The sequence below is a fragment of the Electrona antarctica genome (genome assembly GCF_951216825.1).
Source record: "Electrona antarctica genome assembly, contig: scaffold_292, whole genome shotgun sequence".
In the NCBI taxonomy this organism is placed as follows: Eukaryota; Metazoa; Chordata; class Actinopteri; order Myctophiformes; family Myctophidae; genus Electrona; species Electrona antarctica.
This window is the reverse complement of record NW_027637179.1, coordinates 123,954-138,122: the sequence shown is the minus strand read 5'-3', so window position 1 is coordinate 138,122 and position 14,169 is coordinate 123,954. Positions and strand designations below refer to the sequence as shown.

General features: G+C 50.4%; 1 protein-coding gene across 1 annotated transcript in view; it reads left to right on the top strand.

Annotated features, from left to right (window-relative positions):
* The first annotated feature begins 904 nt into the window (after positions 1-904).
* Positions 905-14,169, top strand: part of LOC306919084 (carnosine synthase 1-like) — a 103,589-nt gene continuing 90,324 nt past the window's right edge. Inside the window, exons 1-4 of the mRNA XM_079531919.1 lie at positions 905-1,002; positions 11,434-11,526; positions 11,901-12,160; positions 12,958-13,023. Coding sequence (XP_079388045.1) covers positions 969-1,002; positions 11,434-11,526; positions 11,901-12,160; positions 12,958-13,023 — 453 coding nt within the window. The 5' untranslated portion in view covers positions 905-968. The remainder of the gene's footprint in view (positions 1,003-11,433; positions 11,527-11,900; positions 12,161-12,957; positions 13,024-14,169) is intronic.

Below are 14,169 nucleotides of genomic sequence, written 5' to 3'. Positions count from 1 at the left end.
AGCTTTGGGCTTATCCAGTACCCGGTATCAATAAGCTTGGGCTTATCAAGCCTGTTATGGAGCATAGCCGTCCATGATGTCATGTTTAAACAATCAAGACAAGAGGAGATCAATAAATAAATGTAATCATCCACGCTGGAACAAACATGTGGGTCTAAAAGTGTATTGATACCTGCCAACCAGCTGAAACACAATGACACTTCTAAAGTGACCGTACACATATTAACCAGTTAACAGTTTCTTTAATATTATTGTATTGGTAAAAAAGGTCAATTTCCTTCCGTCTGTCAGAAAGATACCGGTTCTGTTCAGAATGTATTGTCTCTCGTCCCGACACGGCCTTCAAGTTGTAATTCAAACTCTCTCTCTCTCTCTCTCTCTCTCTCTCTCTCTCTCTCTCCCTCTCTCTCCCTCTCTCTCCCTCTCTCTCCCTCTCTCTCTCTCTCTCTCTCTCTCTCCCTCTCTCTCTCTCTCTCTCTCTCTCTCTCCCCTCTCTCTCTCTCTCTCTCTCCCTCTCTCTCTCCCTCTCTCTCTCTCTCTCTCTCTCCCTCTCTCTCTCCCTCTCTCTCTCTCTCTCCCTCTCTCTCCCTCTCTCTCTCCCTCTCTCTCTCTCTCTCTCTCTCTCTCTCTCTCCCTCTCTCCCTCTCTCTCTCTCTCTCTCTCTCCCTCTCTCTCTCTCTCTCTCTCTCTCTCTCTCTCTCTCTCAGCTCTCTATCAGCAGCTACCCCCCCGCAGCCCCCCCGCCTCCTCCCCCCCATGTGTCGGGGGGGACCCCCCCTCCGCGGGGGTGCGAGGGCAGCGAGGACCCCCGGACCCTCCCCCTGGACCCCCGGCGTCCGTATGGGCCCCCCCTCCTCAATGGGCCCCCCGGGGCCCCCCTCCTCACCGGGGGCCCCCTCCTGGAGCAGCGGCTGAACGCGACCCTGCAGGAACTCCTGAAGGAACTTGACCTTCCTGAGACCCTGACCATGATGACCCCTCCCCCTCCTCCCCCCCCCAGGGGTAAGAGCCCGTGACCTTTGCCCTTTCTCACCCTAACCTACCTATTAGCTCTGAAGACAGTGGGTGTAATAAAGTAACTAAGTAGATTTACTCAGTACTTATTCTGGACGGGACAGGAACCCCTTTGGTGTTTTATAAGCATTATGTCATACTTGTTTAGGAAAAATAGCAGATCTATAAGCTCACTCGGTGCCGTGCTATGAGCTTGTAGGTCTGCTATTTTTTAAATATCGTGACAATGTAGTGCAAATCTTTGAATATATATTCTTTCAGAGCGAACGTTTTTAACTCAAAACAACATATTTTCAGATGGGGGTCCGCGGCCAAATACAGATCATTCTGGGGGTCCTTGACATGAAAAAGGTTGAGCACCACTGACATAGAAACATAGGGTTTTTCAGGATTTCAGGATTTCGAAAACACTTTTTTAGAATTAAAATTAAACTAGAGTGTTTCCCAGTTTCCAATACTTCATACTTTTTTTTCAGTGGTGCTCATGTCAAGGACCCCCAGAATGATCTGTATTTGGCCGTGGACCCCCATCTGAAAATATGTTGTTTTGAGTTAAAAACATTCGCTCTGAAAGAATATATATTCAAAGATTTGCACTACATAAAGCACCGAAGTCTGACGTCACTTTCAGTAGAGGCACCAACACACAGGTTCATGTCTTTTTTTATTTGCATTGTAATCTCCATAGGGCGATTTTAGGTCGCTTCATATAAGAACTGTGTTTGAAAAATAAACCGACCACCCCGGTCTTTCTGTCAGGGGAGTGGCTGTGCGTCGTTAATGATGTCCATTCATTTTGATACAGCCAGTTTCTGGAGAAAATGGAATTAATGTGGCCGCAAAAGCCTTGAAACTACATATGAAGGCAATGCTAATATACGTCACGCCCAGCTGTCAACACATTGCGTTCCTGAGATTCCTCGTTGACGTAAGCTCAGCTGGTGGTGACTCGACTCGTACTAACCACGAAACATTAAATATCAATAAAATAAAAATAAAAATAAACGTAATTGACATTCAGTTTCTGTTGTGCGACGGGCAGATGCAGCCCAGATGTTTGACTCGTTTCTAACGCTTATTTTGTTACTCTTTGGGTATATTTGTACAGTTCCACCTTCAGTCGATGCTTCATATCCATATGAGTGAAAAGGCCGGGGTGATCGGTTTATTTTTCAAACACAGTTCTTATATGAGGCGATCTAAAATCCCCCTATGGAGATTACAATGCAAATAAAAAGTACATGAACCTGGGGACTGACGCCCTCTACTGACAGTGACGTCAGGACTTCGGTGCTCTATTGTGACGATATTTAAAAAATAGCAGACCTACAAGCTCATAGCGCGGAATTTGCGGGAATCTGAGGACCCCCCCCCCCCCCAAAAAAAAGCAAACATAAGGGTTAAAATGTTCGCTCTGAAAGACTATATTGAATGATTTGCGCCACACTGTTTAAAAAAAAATCTGATCTACAAGCTCTGTTATTTTTGCGCGGCACCGAGTGCCTATGAGCTATGAGCTTGTAGATCTGCTATTTTTCAACCGCTTAAGTGTAACATAATGCATAAAACAACAAGGGGTGTATATATTATTTTGAAAACTTACAAAATGGGAGTCGTTTTTTTTCCACCACCATGACCTTTGCCCTTTTGACCTCCAGCCTGCTTGGAAGGATCACACACACACACGCACACACAAGCACACACACACACACACACACACACACACACACACACACACACACACACACACACTCACCTGACCTTTTAACGACCTGCCTCCAAATAAACGCTTGGCCTTTTGGAGTCTGTGCACTGCAACGTGCAACGTGCACTGTGTGTGTGTGTGTGTGTGTGTGTGTGTGTGTGTGTGTGTGTGTGTGTGTGTGTGTGTGTGTGTGTGTGTGTGTGTGTGTGTGTGTGTGTGTGTGTGTGTGTGTGTGTGTGTGTGTGTGTGTGTGTGTGTGTGTGTGTGTGTGTGTGTGTGTGTAAAGATCGCAGCATGTGACCTTTGTTCTATTTATATTTTTTCAAAGTTCGATCTTAACTTTGTGTTCTTATAAATCAAGTGTATGTCGTGGGGTGGGGTGGGGGGGCTGTCTTACTGAGACAACATGTGACCAAATTAGACTGAGGGGCTGCCATTTGACTTTTTTGAATTTTCGTTATATCATGTCATGTGAAAGCAGGGAATCATAGCTTCAAATTGACATATTGGTTGTTCAGTTTGACCCACCAGTTCTGGAGATATGGCTTATAGAGTAATGTCTTGCAGAGAAACAGAGAGTTGAGAAAACAGGCTTGAAAGGTTCACTTCTGTGGTCTCTAACATTACACCTCGCTACATGTTTAAGCATTTATTTCATATTTACATGTCTTCTGTGAACTCCACCTATAGCTACATGTTTAAGCATTTATTTCATATTTACATGTCTTCTGTGAACTCTAACATTACACCTAGCTACATGTTTAAGCATTTATTTCATATACATGTCTTCTGTGGACTCTAACATTACACCTAGCTACATGTTAGTATGTGAAGAGTCTGCCTGTGATATTAACTCATTTTGGAAGAAAATAAATAAATAAATAGATAAAGTTGTTCTCCTCTGGTGAAAAGCTGGAATTTGCGCGATGGCAGGCTCTCAGTCAAATCTGGTCACACATGTAGTTCAGGAAGTATGACTAGTTACAATTAAGTCAATACTAAAAGCCATGCCGCCATCTGGTTTGGCACCCATTTATTTATCTACTACGTTTCCAGTCATCCCGGTTCTCAATACATCTGGCCAGTTCGTTGGTACTTTGCGCTCCTGCATCGCTCTTGAGTACATACACATATGTTAGCGTGGGACGTCCTCGTGATCCCAGAGCACCAGTTTGCTGGCTGGCAGTTCTTGATGCCTTTGGCAGTGTCCTGCTATTCTCATTCTCCTGGCTGCTATTTTCTGGCTCACCCTTGGTAATCCCTCATACAGAGTCTTGTTAGTAACATGTACAGTCTTGCTGATGTTAAGTACTGCACGCAGCATTCTGGTGTAGCACCCGTCAAGGGACTTCTGCAGGGTTGGCTTCAGGGTCCAGCATTCACTGCCGTATAGGAGAACAGACTCCACTGTTGCGTAGAAGAAGCTGAGTTTGATTTGTCGGGGGAGATTGGAGTTCCATACACTGGTCATGCCATTCAGGGCCCTCCATGCAAGTGCCTTCCTCACTTTCAGATCTTGCTCGGTTGAGTTGACCCATGAGCCCAGGTACTTGAAGTCCTTGACTTCCTTCAGCACAGTGCCTCCTGTTGTTGTGAGAGGTGGATGTTTCGGTGAGATGTTATAGGTGATAACCTCAGTTTTCTTGGCATTTAGCGTAAGGCCAACATTGGCACACTCCAGCTCTACTCTGTTCAGGAGTTCCTGAGCTTGTTCCACGTTGTCGGAGAGCAGGCTGATGTCATCCGCATAGTCCAGGTTTGTCAGGACTACTTTGGGATGTCGTCTCGACCTCCTTGGTGTTAGGGTGAAGCCAAGATCCTGCTCTCGTCCACTGATGGCTTTCCTGAGTGCATAGTCCAGGACTATGATGAAGAGGAAGGGGGCTAGGGTATTCCCCTGCATTACCCCGGCCCGGATATCAAACTCCTCGCTGTTGCCATCTGGGGTCACCACCTTGGCCCTTGTTCCTGCATACATGGTCTCTATCGCCCGGAGCAAGTTGGGAGGGACACCGTAGGCCTTAAGGATCTTCACCATTGTGCCTCTGTGAATCGAGTCAAATGCCTTTTTGAAGTCGATGAAGCAGAGTACAGCAGTCAAGTTATCCTTCTTCACCTCCTCAATCATTCTCCTCAGTGCCAAGATCTGTGCTACGGTAGTTCTCCCCTCTCTGAAGCCATTTTGGTTCTCCCTCAGGAGAGGGTCGATGGCATGCCGTATCCTGTTTAGTATCATTCTGTTGTAAACCTTTGCAGTGATACAAGTTAGGCTGATGCCTCGGTAGTTGTCTGGCTTTGAGAGGTCCCCTGCTTTAGGCACTGGAATGATGTTAGACAGAGACCATATTTCAGGCTGTTTGTTGTTCATTAGTGCCAGGTTGCAAAACTCCAGGGTGAGGTCATCAAGGTCACAGTTCTTTAGGACCTCTGGGGGTATGCCATTTGGCCCAACACTCTTGCCCTCCCTCACTGTGGATTTCGCCTTGGAAAGCTCACTGGTCGAGAAGGGACCATCTTCGATGTCCAGGCCCTGGAGGATTGCCGGCACATCCTCCTCAACTCCATCCGCTGTTGTACCCAGGAGCCCCCGGAAGTGGCCGAACCAGGTAGTCACCCTGTCCTCTGGGCTGTGTCCCTCCACCTGTCCCTCCTTAGCTCTCTTCCGCTCAGTCATCTCATTGATGACTCTCCAGGCCTCCCCATATTGCCGTTCACCATGTGCTGCCTGCACGCTTTGTACGCTCTCCATCAGTTCCTCTCCTTTTATGGTGTCGTATGTACTGAAGAGAAACTGCTTGGCTTCATTCAGTACAACACGTACGCCATGCTTCCTCCACCCTGCTGCGTGCAGCTACAACCTCCGGATGTCTGGACCGCATGGACACTCTGGCTTTGTCCAGCATTGGCACGCACAGCCTGGTCACCTCCTCATTCGCAACAACGAATCTCTCGTATTCGCTGCTGGGCTCAGCTCCCTTGTCCAGCTGCCGAAAGCGCCTCCTAACCTCCTCCGTGTACCTGGCTTGCAGGCATGGGTCGGCTGCGAATGCCTTCCAGTCGTGCCGGATCTTGGGGCTTGGCTTGGGGACCCTGAGGCTCAGTCGCACCCTCATGGAGACCACGCGGTGGTCAGAGCCCACAGAGCTGAAAGTGCTGAACGATTCAGCATTCAAGATGGAGCTCCTCCACTTTCGCCTCAAAAGTATGTAGTCCAGCTGACGTACAGTACCTGTGGCTCGGTCTCGGAAGGTCCATCTCTTGCCTGTTCTTTTCTGGAACATGGTGTTCGCTGCCAGGAGCTAGTGTTCCATGAGGAGGGCGTTGAGGTGTGTGCCATTGCGGTTGGTAGAGTGGTGGTATGGGAAGGGTACGTCCTCTGGACCGAGCCTTGCATTGAAGTCCCCCAGGATTGCCATCTGAACCCTATGCTCCGACACGGACCCTTAGGTCCTCTGACCAGCATCTCCTGGTGGTGCCTAAAACCAGGCTGAAGCTCAGAGGGAACCAAGCTTTTGCAGTGGCAGCTCCCAAGCTCTGGAATGAGCTGCCTCTGCACATAAGACAAGCCCCCACCCTCCAGGTGTTTAAATTACCTCTGCACATAAGACAAGCCCCCACCCTCCAGGTGTTTAAATTACCTCTGCACATAAGACAAGCCCCCACCCTCCAGGTGTTTAAATTACCTCTGCACATAAGACAAGCCCCCACCCTCCAGGTGTTTACCTCTGCACATAAGACAAACCCCCACCCTCCAGGTGTTTACCTCTGCACATAAGACACGCCCCCACCCTCCAGGTGTTTACCTCTGCACATAAGACACGCCCCCACCCTCCAGGTGTTTACCTCTGCACATAAGACACGCCCCCACCCTCCAGGTGTTTACCTCTGCACATAAGACACGCCCCCACCCTCCAGGTGTTTACCTCTGCACATAAGACAAGCCCCCACCCTCCAGGTGTTTACCTCTGCACATAAGACACGCCCCCACCCTCCACGTGTTTACCTCTGCACATAAGACAAGCCCCCACCCTCCAGGTGTTTACCTCTGCACATAAGACACGCCCCCACCCTCCAGGTGTTTACCTCTGCACATAAGACACGCCCCCACCCTCCAGGTGTTTACCTCTGCACATAAGACACGCCCCCACCCTCCAGGTGTTTACCTCTGCACATAAGACACGCCCCCACCCTCCAGGTGTTTACCTCTGCACATAAGACACGCCCCACCCTCCAGGTGTTTACCTCTGCACATAAGACACGCCCCCACCCTCCAGGTGTTTACCTCTGCACATAAGACACGCCCCCACCCTCCAGGTGTTTACCTCTGCACATAAGACACGCCCCCACCCTCCAGGTGTTTACCTCTGCACATAAGACACGCCCCCACCTTCCAGGTGTTTACCTCTGCACATAAGACAAGCCCCCACCCTCCAGGTGTTTAAATTACCTCTGCACATAAGACACGCCCCCACCCTCCAGGTGTTTACCTCTGCACATAAGACACGCCCCCACCCTCCACGTGTTTACCTCTGCACATAAGACAAGCCCCCACCCTCCAGGTGTTTACCTCTGCACATAAGACACGCCCCCACCCTCCAGGTGTTTACCTCTGCACATAAGACACGCCCCCACCCTCCAGGTGTTTACCTCTGCACATAAGACACGCCCCCACCCTCCAGGTGTTTACCTCTGCACATAAGACACGCCCCCACCCTACAGGTGTTTAAATTACCTCTGCACATAAGACACGCCCCCCACCCTCCAGGTGTTTACCTCTGCACATAGGACACGCCCCCCACCTTCCAGGTGTTTACCTCTGCACATAAGACACGCCCCCCACCCTCCAGGTGTTTAAATCATGCCTCAAGACTTACCTTTATTCTTTGGCATTTCCAAGCACAGTATGAGATGTTTTGATGTTTAATGTGACACTCTGCATGTTGTTTGTGGTTTTTCTATGAAGTTGTGTTTTTTATTTGTTTTACTGTAAAGCACTTTGGTACAACATTGTTGTTTTTTAAATGTGCTATATAAATAAAGGTGGTAGGGTAGGGTAGGGTAGGGTAGGTTATGTTATGTTATGTTATGTTATGTTATGTTATGTTATGTTATGTTATGTTATGTTATGTTATGTTATGTTATGTTATGTTATGTTATGTTATGTTATGGTTGGTTATGGTATGGTATGCCGCCATCTGGTGGTTAAACTCAGTACTGCTATTTTCACTACTTCTTAATTCACCCTTTGTCAGCCTTCTGATTGGTCCCTGACTGACCAACCAGCAGGCTCTTTCTGCCTTGTTCTGTGCTGGTTCCGCCTTGTTTATGTTGAATTTGCTAAAACATCATTTTTGGAAAAAACTCAAAACAAACATGATCTGCCCTGCAGTCACCGTGCTGCAGTCACCGTGCTGCAGTCTGCCCTGCAGTCACCGTGCTGCAGTCACCGTGCTGCAGTCACCATGCTGCAGTCACCGTGCTGCAGTCACCGTGCTGCAGTCACCATGCTGCAGTCACCGTGCTGCAGTCACCATGCTGCAGTCACCGTGCTGCAGTCACCGTGCTGCAGTCACCGTGCTGCAGTCTGCCCTGCAGTCACCATGCTGCAGTCACCGTGCTGCAGTCACCATGCTGCAGTCACCGTGCTGCAGTCACCATGCTGCAGTCACCGTGCTGCAGTCACCGTGCTGCAGTCACCGTGCTGCAGTCTGCCCTGCAGTCACCATGCTGCAGTCACCGTGCTGCAGTCTGCCCTCCAGTCACCATGCTGCAGTCACCATGCTGCAGTCACCGTGCTGCAGTCACCATGCTGCAGTCACCGTGCTGCAGTCACCGTGCTGCAGTCACCGTGCTGCAGTCACCGTGCTGCAGTCACCATGCTGCAGTCACCGTGCTGCAGTCACCGTGCTGCAGTCACCGTGCTGCAGTCTGCCCTGCAGTCACCGTGCTGCAGTCACCGTGCTGCAGTCACCGTGCTGCAGTCACCGTGCTGCAGTCACCGTGCTGCAGTCACCATGCTGCAGTCACCGTGCTGCAGTCTGCCCTGCAGTCACCGTGCTGCAGTCACCGTGCTGCAGTCACCATGCTGCAGTCACCGTGCTGCAGTCACCATGCTGCAGTCACCGTGCTGCAGTCACCGTGCTGCAGTCACCGTGCTGCAGTCACCATGCTGCAGTCACCATGCTGCAGTCACCATGCTGCAGTCTGCCCTGCAGTCACCATGCTGCAGTCACCATGCTGCAGTCTGCCCTGCAGTCACCGTGCTGCAGTCACCATGCTGCAGTCACCATGCTGCAGTCACCGTGCTGCAGTCTGCCCTGCAGTCACCGTGCTGCAGTCTGCCCTGCAGTCACCGTGCTGCAGTCACCGTGCTGCAGTCACCATGCTGCAGTCACCATGCTGCAGTCACCGTGCTGCAGTCACCATGCTGCAGTCACCGTGCTGCAGTCACCGTGCTGCAGTCACCGTGCTGCAGTCACCATGCTGCAGTCACCATGCTGCAGTCTGCCCTGCAGTCACCATGCTGCAGTCACCATGCTGCAGTCTGCCCTGCAGTCACCGTGCTGCAGTCACCATGCTGCAGTCACCGTGCTGCAGTCACCATGCTGCAGTCACCATGCTGCAGTCACCGTGCTGCAGTCACCTGTGCTGCAGTCTGCCCTGCAGTCACCGTGCTGCAGTCACCGTGCTGCAGTCACCTGTGCTGCAGTCACCATGCTGCAGTCACCGTGCTGCAGTCACCATGCTGCAGTCTGCCCTGCAGTCACCGTGCTGCAGTCACCATGCTGCAGTCACCGTGCTGCAGTCACCATGCTGCAGTCACCATGCTGCAGTCACCGTGCTGCAGTCACCTGTGCTGCAGTCTGCCCTGCAGTCACCGTGCTGCAGTCACCGTGCTGCAGTCACCTGTGCTGCAGTCACCATGCTGCAGTCACCATGCTGCAGTCACCGTGCTGCAGTCACCGTGCTGCAGTCACCTGTGCTGCAGTCTGCCCTGCAGTCACCGTGCTGCAGTCACCGTGCTGCAGTCACCGTGCTGCAGTCACCGTGCTGCAGTCACCGTGCTGCAGTCACCGTGCTGCAGTCACCATGCTGCAGTCACCGTGCTGCAGTCTGCCCTGCAGTCACCGTGCTGCAGTCACCGTGCTGCAGTCTGCCCTGCAGTCACCGTGCTGCAGTCACCATGCTGCAGTCTGCCCTGCAGTCACCGTGCTGCAGTCACCGTGCTGCAGTCTGCCCTGCAGTCACCGTGCTGCAGTCACCGTGCTGCAGTCTGCCCTGCAGTCACCGTGCTGCAGTCACCGTGCTGCAGTCTGCCCTGCAGTCACCGTGCTGCAGTCACCATGCTGCAGTCACCGTGCTGCAGTCACCGTGCTGCAGTCTGCCCTGCAGTCACCATGCTGCAGTCTGCCCTGCAGTCACCATGCTGCAGTCTGCCCTGCAGTCACCGTGCTGCAGTCACCGTGCTGCAGTCTGCCCTGCAGTCACCGTGCTGCAGTCACCATGCTGCAGTCACCGTGCTGCAGTCACCGTGCTGCAGTCACCGTGCTGCAGTCACCGTGCTGCAGTCACCGTGCTGCAGTCACCGTGCTGCAGTCACCGTGCTGCAGTCACCGTGCTGCAGTCACCGTGCTGCAGTCACCGTGCTTCAATTCAATTCAATTCAATTTTATTAAAGTGTCAAATCACAACAAGTTGTCTCAAGACACTTTACAGCCAACAAAGATCCACCCAGAGCAGCAATATTACGACAATGGTAACGAAAAACTCCCCTTTAGGAAGAAACGTCAGGCAGAACCCGACTCTGGGGTGGGTGGCCATCTGCCTCGACCGTGTCGGGGGAGAGGGGGGGGAGGGTAGAGGGGAATAGGAAGAAAGAATAGAAGAGAGATAGACAGGGTGGGCTCCATGGAGGGGCCTGGTCCACATCTGGTCCAGGTCGTGCACTGTGAGGCCGGGTCCACGGTCACACTTCTGGTAGGCTCCATGAAGTGGCCTGGTCCACGGTCACACTCGGCAGTCAGTTAGGGGTTAATATTAGAGGTCCACGGAACTGCGAAGTGGAGGACAAAAAGAGACTCCGGGGAAGGATTCCCTGGATGTTGGGTTAGTGGCAGGCCTTACTGGAGCCAATACAGTGTATATTACAAGCACTGCTGGGAGACTGCTGGGCTCCATGAAGTGGCCTGGTCCACGGTCACACTCGGCAGTCAGTTGGGGGTTAATATTAGAGGTCCACGGAACTGCGAAGTGGAGGACAAAAAGAGACTCCGGGGAAGGAGTTGGATTAGTGGCAGGCCTTACTGGAGCCTATACGGTGTATATTACAAGCACTGCTGGGAGACAAACCCACACAAACAATGTACAATTATGGTATTTAGCAGACACACAGCACAGGTGCGGGGTTTGGTGGGAGGTTCCCCTTACTCAGTTCTCACCCTTATGACTTTATCGGGTGAGCGAGTACTGGAGACAAGTCTAGCTATAGGCTTTGTCATAGAGAAAGGTTTTCAACCTAGTCTTGAATGTGCAGAGCGTGTCAGCCCCACGGACCGAAGCCGGGAGAAGGTTCCACAGCTGAGGTGCCTGGGACCTAAACGCCCTGCCTCCTATTGTAACTTTTGATATTTTTGGGACAGTAAGCATATTTGCATTTGCGTGCTGCAGTCACCTGCGTCCTGGGGTCTCCTGATGTGTTTGTGTTTCTCCACCAGGGGGCGCTGTGTGTTCAGACGTGTGTATCTGCGTCCTGGGGTCTCCCGCCCCCTACATCTCTCTGCTGCTGGAGGCGGGCCACCGGAGTCCAGGTAAGCCCCGCTCACCCACCCACCACCACACTCCATATTTGGGCGTAGCTGCTTATTGCGACCAAAGGTGTATTGTTTGTCATTATGCCAACCGAAGGCGTACTATTTGCGTATTCGCGTATTATACGCGTATTAATAGCAGTATAATACGCGTATACGCATATAATACGCAAATAATATGTGAATAATATGCAAATAATATGCGGATAAAACACGAATTATACACGAATAATGCGCGAATACTTACGAATATACCGTGTGTGTGTGTGTGTGTGTGTGTGTGTGTGTGTGTGTGTGTGTGTGTGTGTGTGTGTGTGTGTGTGTGTGTGTGTGTGTGTGTGTGTGTGTGTGTGTGTGTGTGTGTGTGTGTGCAGGAGATGCGTTGCTGTGTCTCTCTCCTTCCTGGCTCTCTAGCCCCGCCTCCTCCTCCTCCCTATTGGTCCACAAGGCGGTGACCTTTGACCTGGGAGGACGAACCTTCCTCGCCACCTTCAACCCGCCCCGCCTCGTCACCTACTTCCTGTCATGTGACCCGTACCAGGAAGTGATGCGTGGGGTGGGCTGTCCCATGGGCGGGTCTGGAGCGCTGAACCGTTTCTGGTCCGACGTTCTGACCACAAGACTTCTGATGGAGGTTAATATTATTATTATTATTGTGGTACCAATACCATTACTGTTACTGTTACCGTTACCATTACCACTACCCTATTACCTTTAATCCTCCCGACACTAAAACATATCGTCATTTCGTCACCATCGAAAACCAATTACACCCTGGCATTGGGTCCTTTAATCCACATCTTTATTACGTCATCATTGAGAGCTAGTCATCATTGAGAGCTAGTCATCATTGAGAGCTAGCTATACCAGTTATACCCTGACGTCATATGCTGGGACGGTGCATACGCATCAAAAGTAACCACAGTATACCACTAATCAATTTACAAATTATATACATATACATAGAGGCATTTCCTTTAATCCACCCGACACTGATCGAGATATACGTCACCATCAAAGGCATTGGGTCCTTTAATCCACATCTTTATTACGATATACTTCATAATACTACATGTTTACGTGCAAAAAGTAGGTACGTAGCAAATAGCTAAACCTAATAATTCAATATTTCAATCGTTCTTTCAAAGAGAAGCTGAGATTTGACAGTTTGTAGCGGTCGGCAGTACTTGCGCGCTCTGCTTGCGCACTAGTAGGCCATTTATGGCCTACTAGTGGCCATTTATGGCCTACTAGTGGCCATTTATGGCCTACTAGTGCAACAACTAGTAGGCACTGGACAGAGTGCAGCTCTAGTTGTTATTGTTATTGTTATTATTTGACCTTTGACCTCTAGTAACCCTGTTTGACCTTTGACCTCTAGTAACCCTGTTTGACCTTTGACCTGTAGTAAACACTGTTTGTGTGTCACAGAAAGCCGGCATCCCCACCCCCCCCACGCTGGCGCTGCTTCTGGCGCCCCCTAGTGGGGAGTCCCAGGTTAGTACGGAACGCTTTCACTTTCACAGAGGTTTTAATTTCAATGTGGATTTGCATGTTTTGGTTTTCTTTGTATAAATATATATAATAGCATCACGACAAGGACATTATGTCTTAGCCCCGCCTCCACAGAGCCAACGATGTCATCTCATTTACATTATGTCTTAGCCCCGCCTCCACAGAGCCAACGATGTCATCTCATTTACATTATGTCTTAGCCCCGCCTCCACAGAGCCAACGATGTCATCTCATTTACATTATGTCTTAGCCCCGCCTCCACAGAGCCAACAATGTCATCTAATTTACATTATGTCTTAGCCCCGCCTCCACAGAGCCAACGATGTCATCTCATTTACATTATGTCTTAGCCCCGCCTCCACAGAGCCAACGATGTCATCTCATTTACATTATGTCTTAGCCCCGCCTCCACAGAGCCAACGATGTCATCTCATTTACATTATGTCGCAACGCAGCGCTCTGATTGGTTCAGGCGACGTCGCAACGCTCCATATCAGAAAGTGTTTGGCGTGACATCGATCTCCGTCGGAGCGCTGCTGTTCTGTCGCTCCTCGCCTGTACAGTATGTACAGTAGTACAGCACTGTACAGAATGACGTCAAATAGTTTGTTTTAATCTTCTTACAACAGGTTCAGTCATCCCTCCTTCTTACAACAGGTTCAGTCATCCCTCCTTCTTACAACAGGTTCAGTCATCCCTCCTTCTTACAACAGGTTCAGTCATCCCTCCTCCTTACAACAGGTTCAGTCATCCCTCCTTCTTACAACAGGTTCAGTCATCCCTCCTTCTTACAACAGGTTCAGTCATCCCTCCTTCTTACAACAGGTTCAGTCATCCCTCCTTCTTACAACAGGTTCAGTCATCCCTCCTTCTTACAACAGGTTCAGTCATCCCTCCTTCTTACAACAGGTTCAGTCATCCCTCCTTCTTACAACAGGTTCAGTCATCCCTCCTTCTTACAACAGGTTCAGTCATCCCTCCTTCTTACAACAGGTTCAGTCATCCCTCCTTCTTACAACAGGTTCAGTCATCCCTCCTTCTTACAACAGGTTCAGTCATCCCTCCTTCTTACAACACAGGTTCAGTCATCCCTCCTTCTTACAACACAGGTTCAGTCATCCCTCCTTC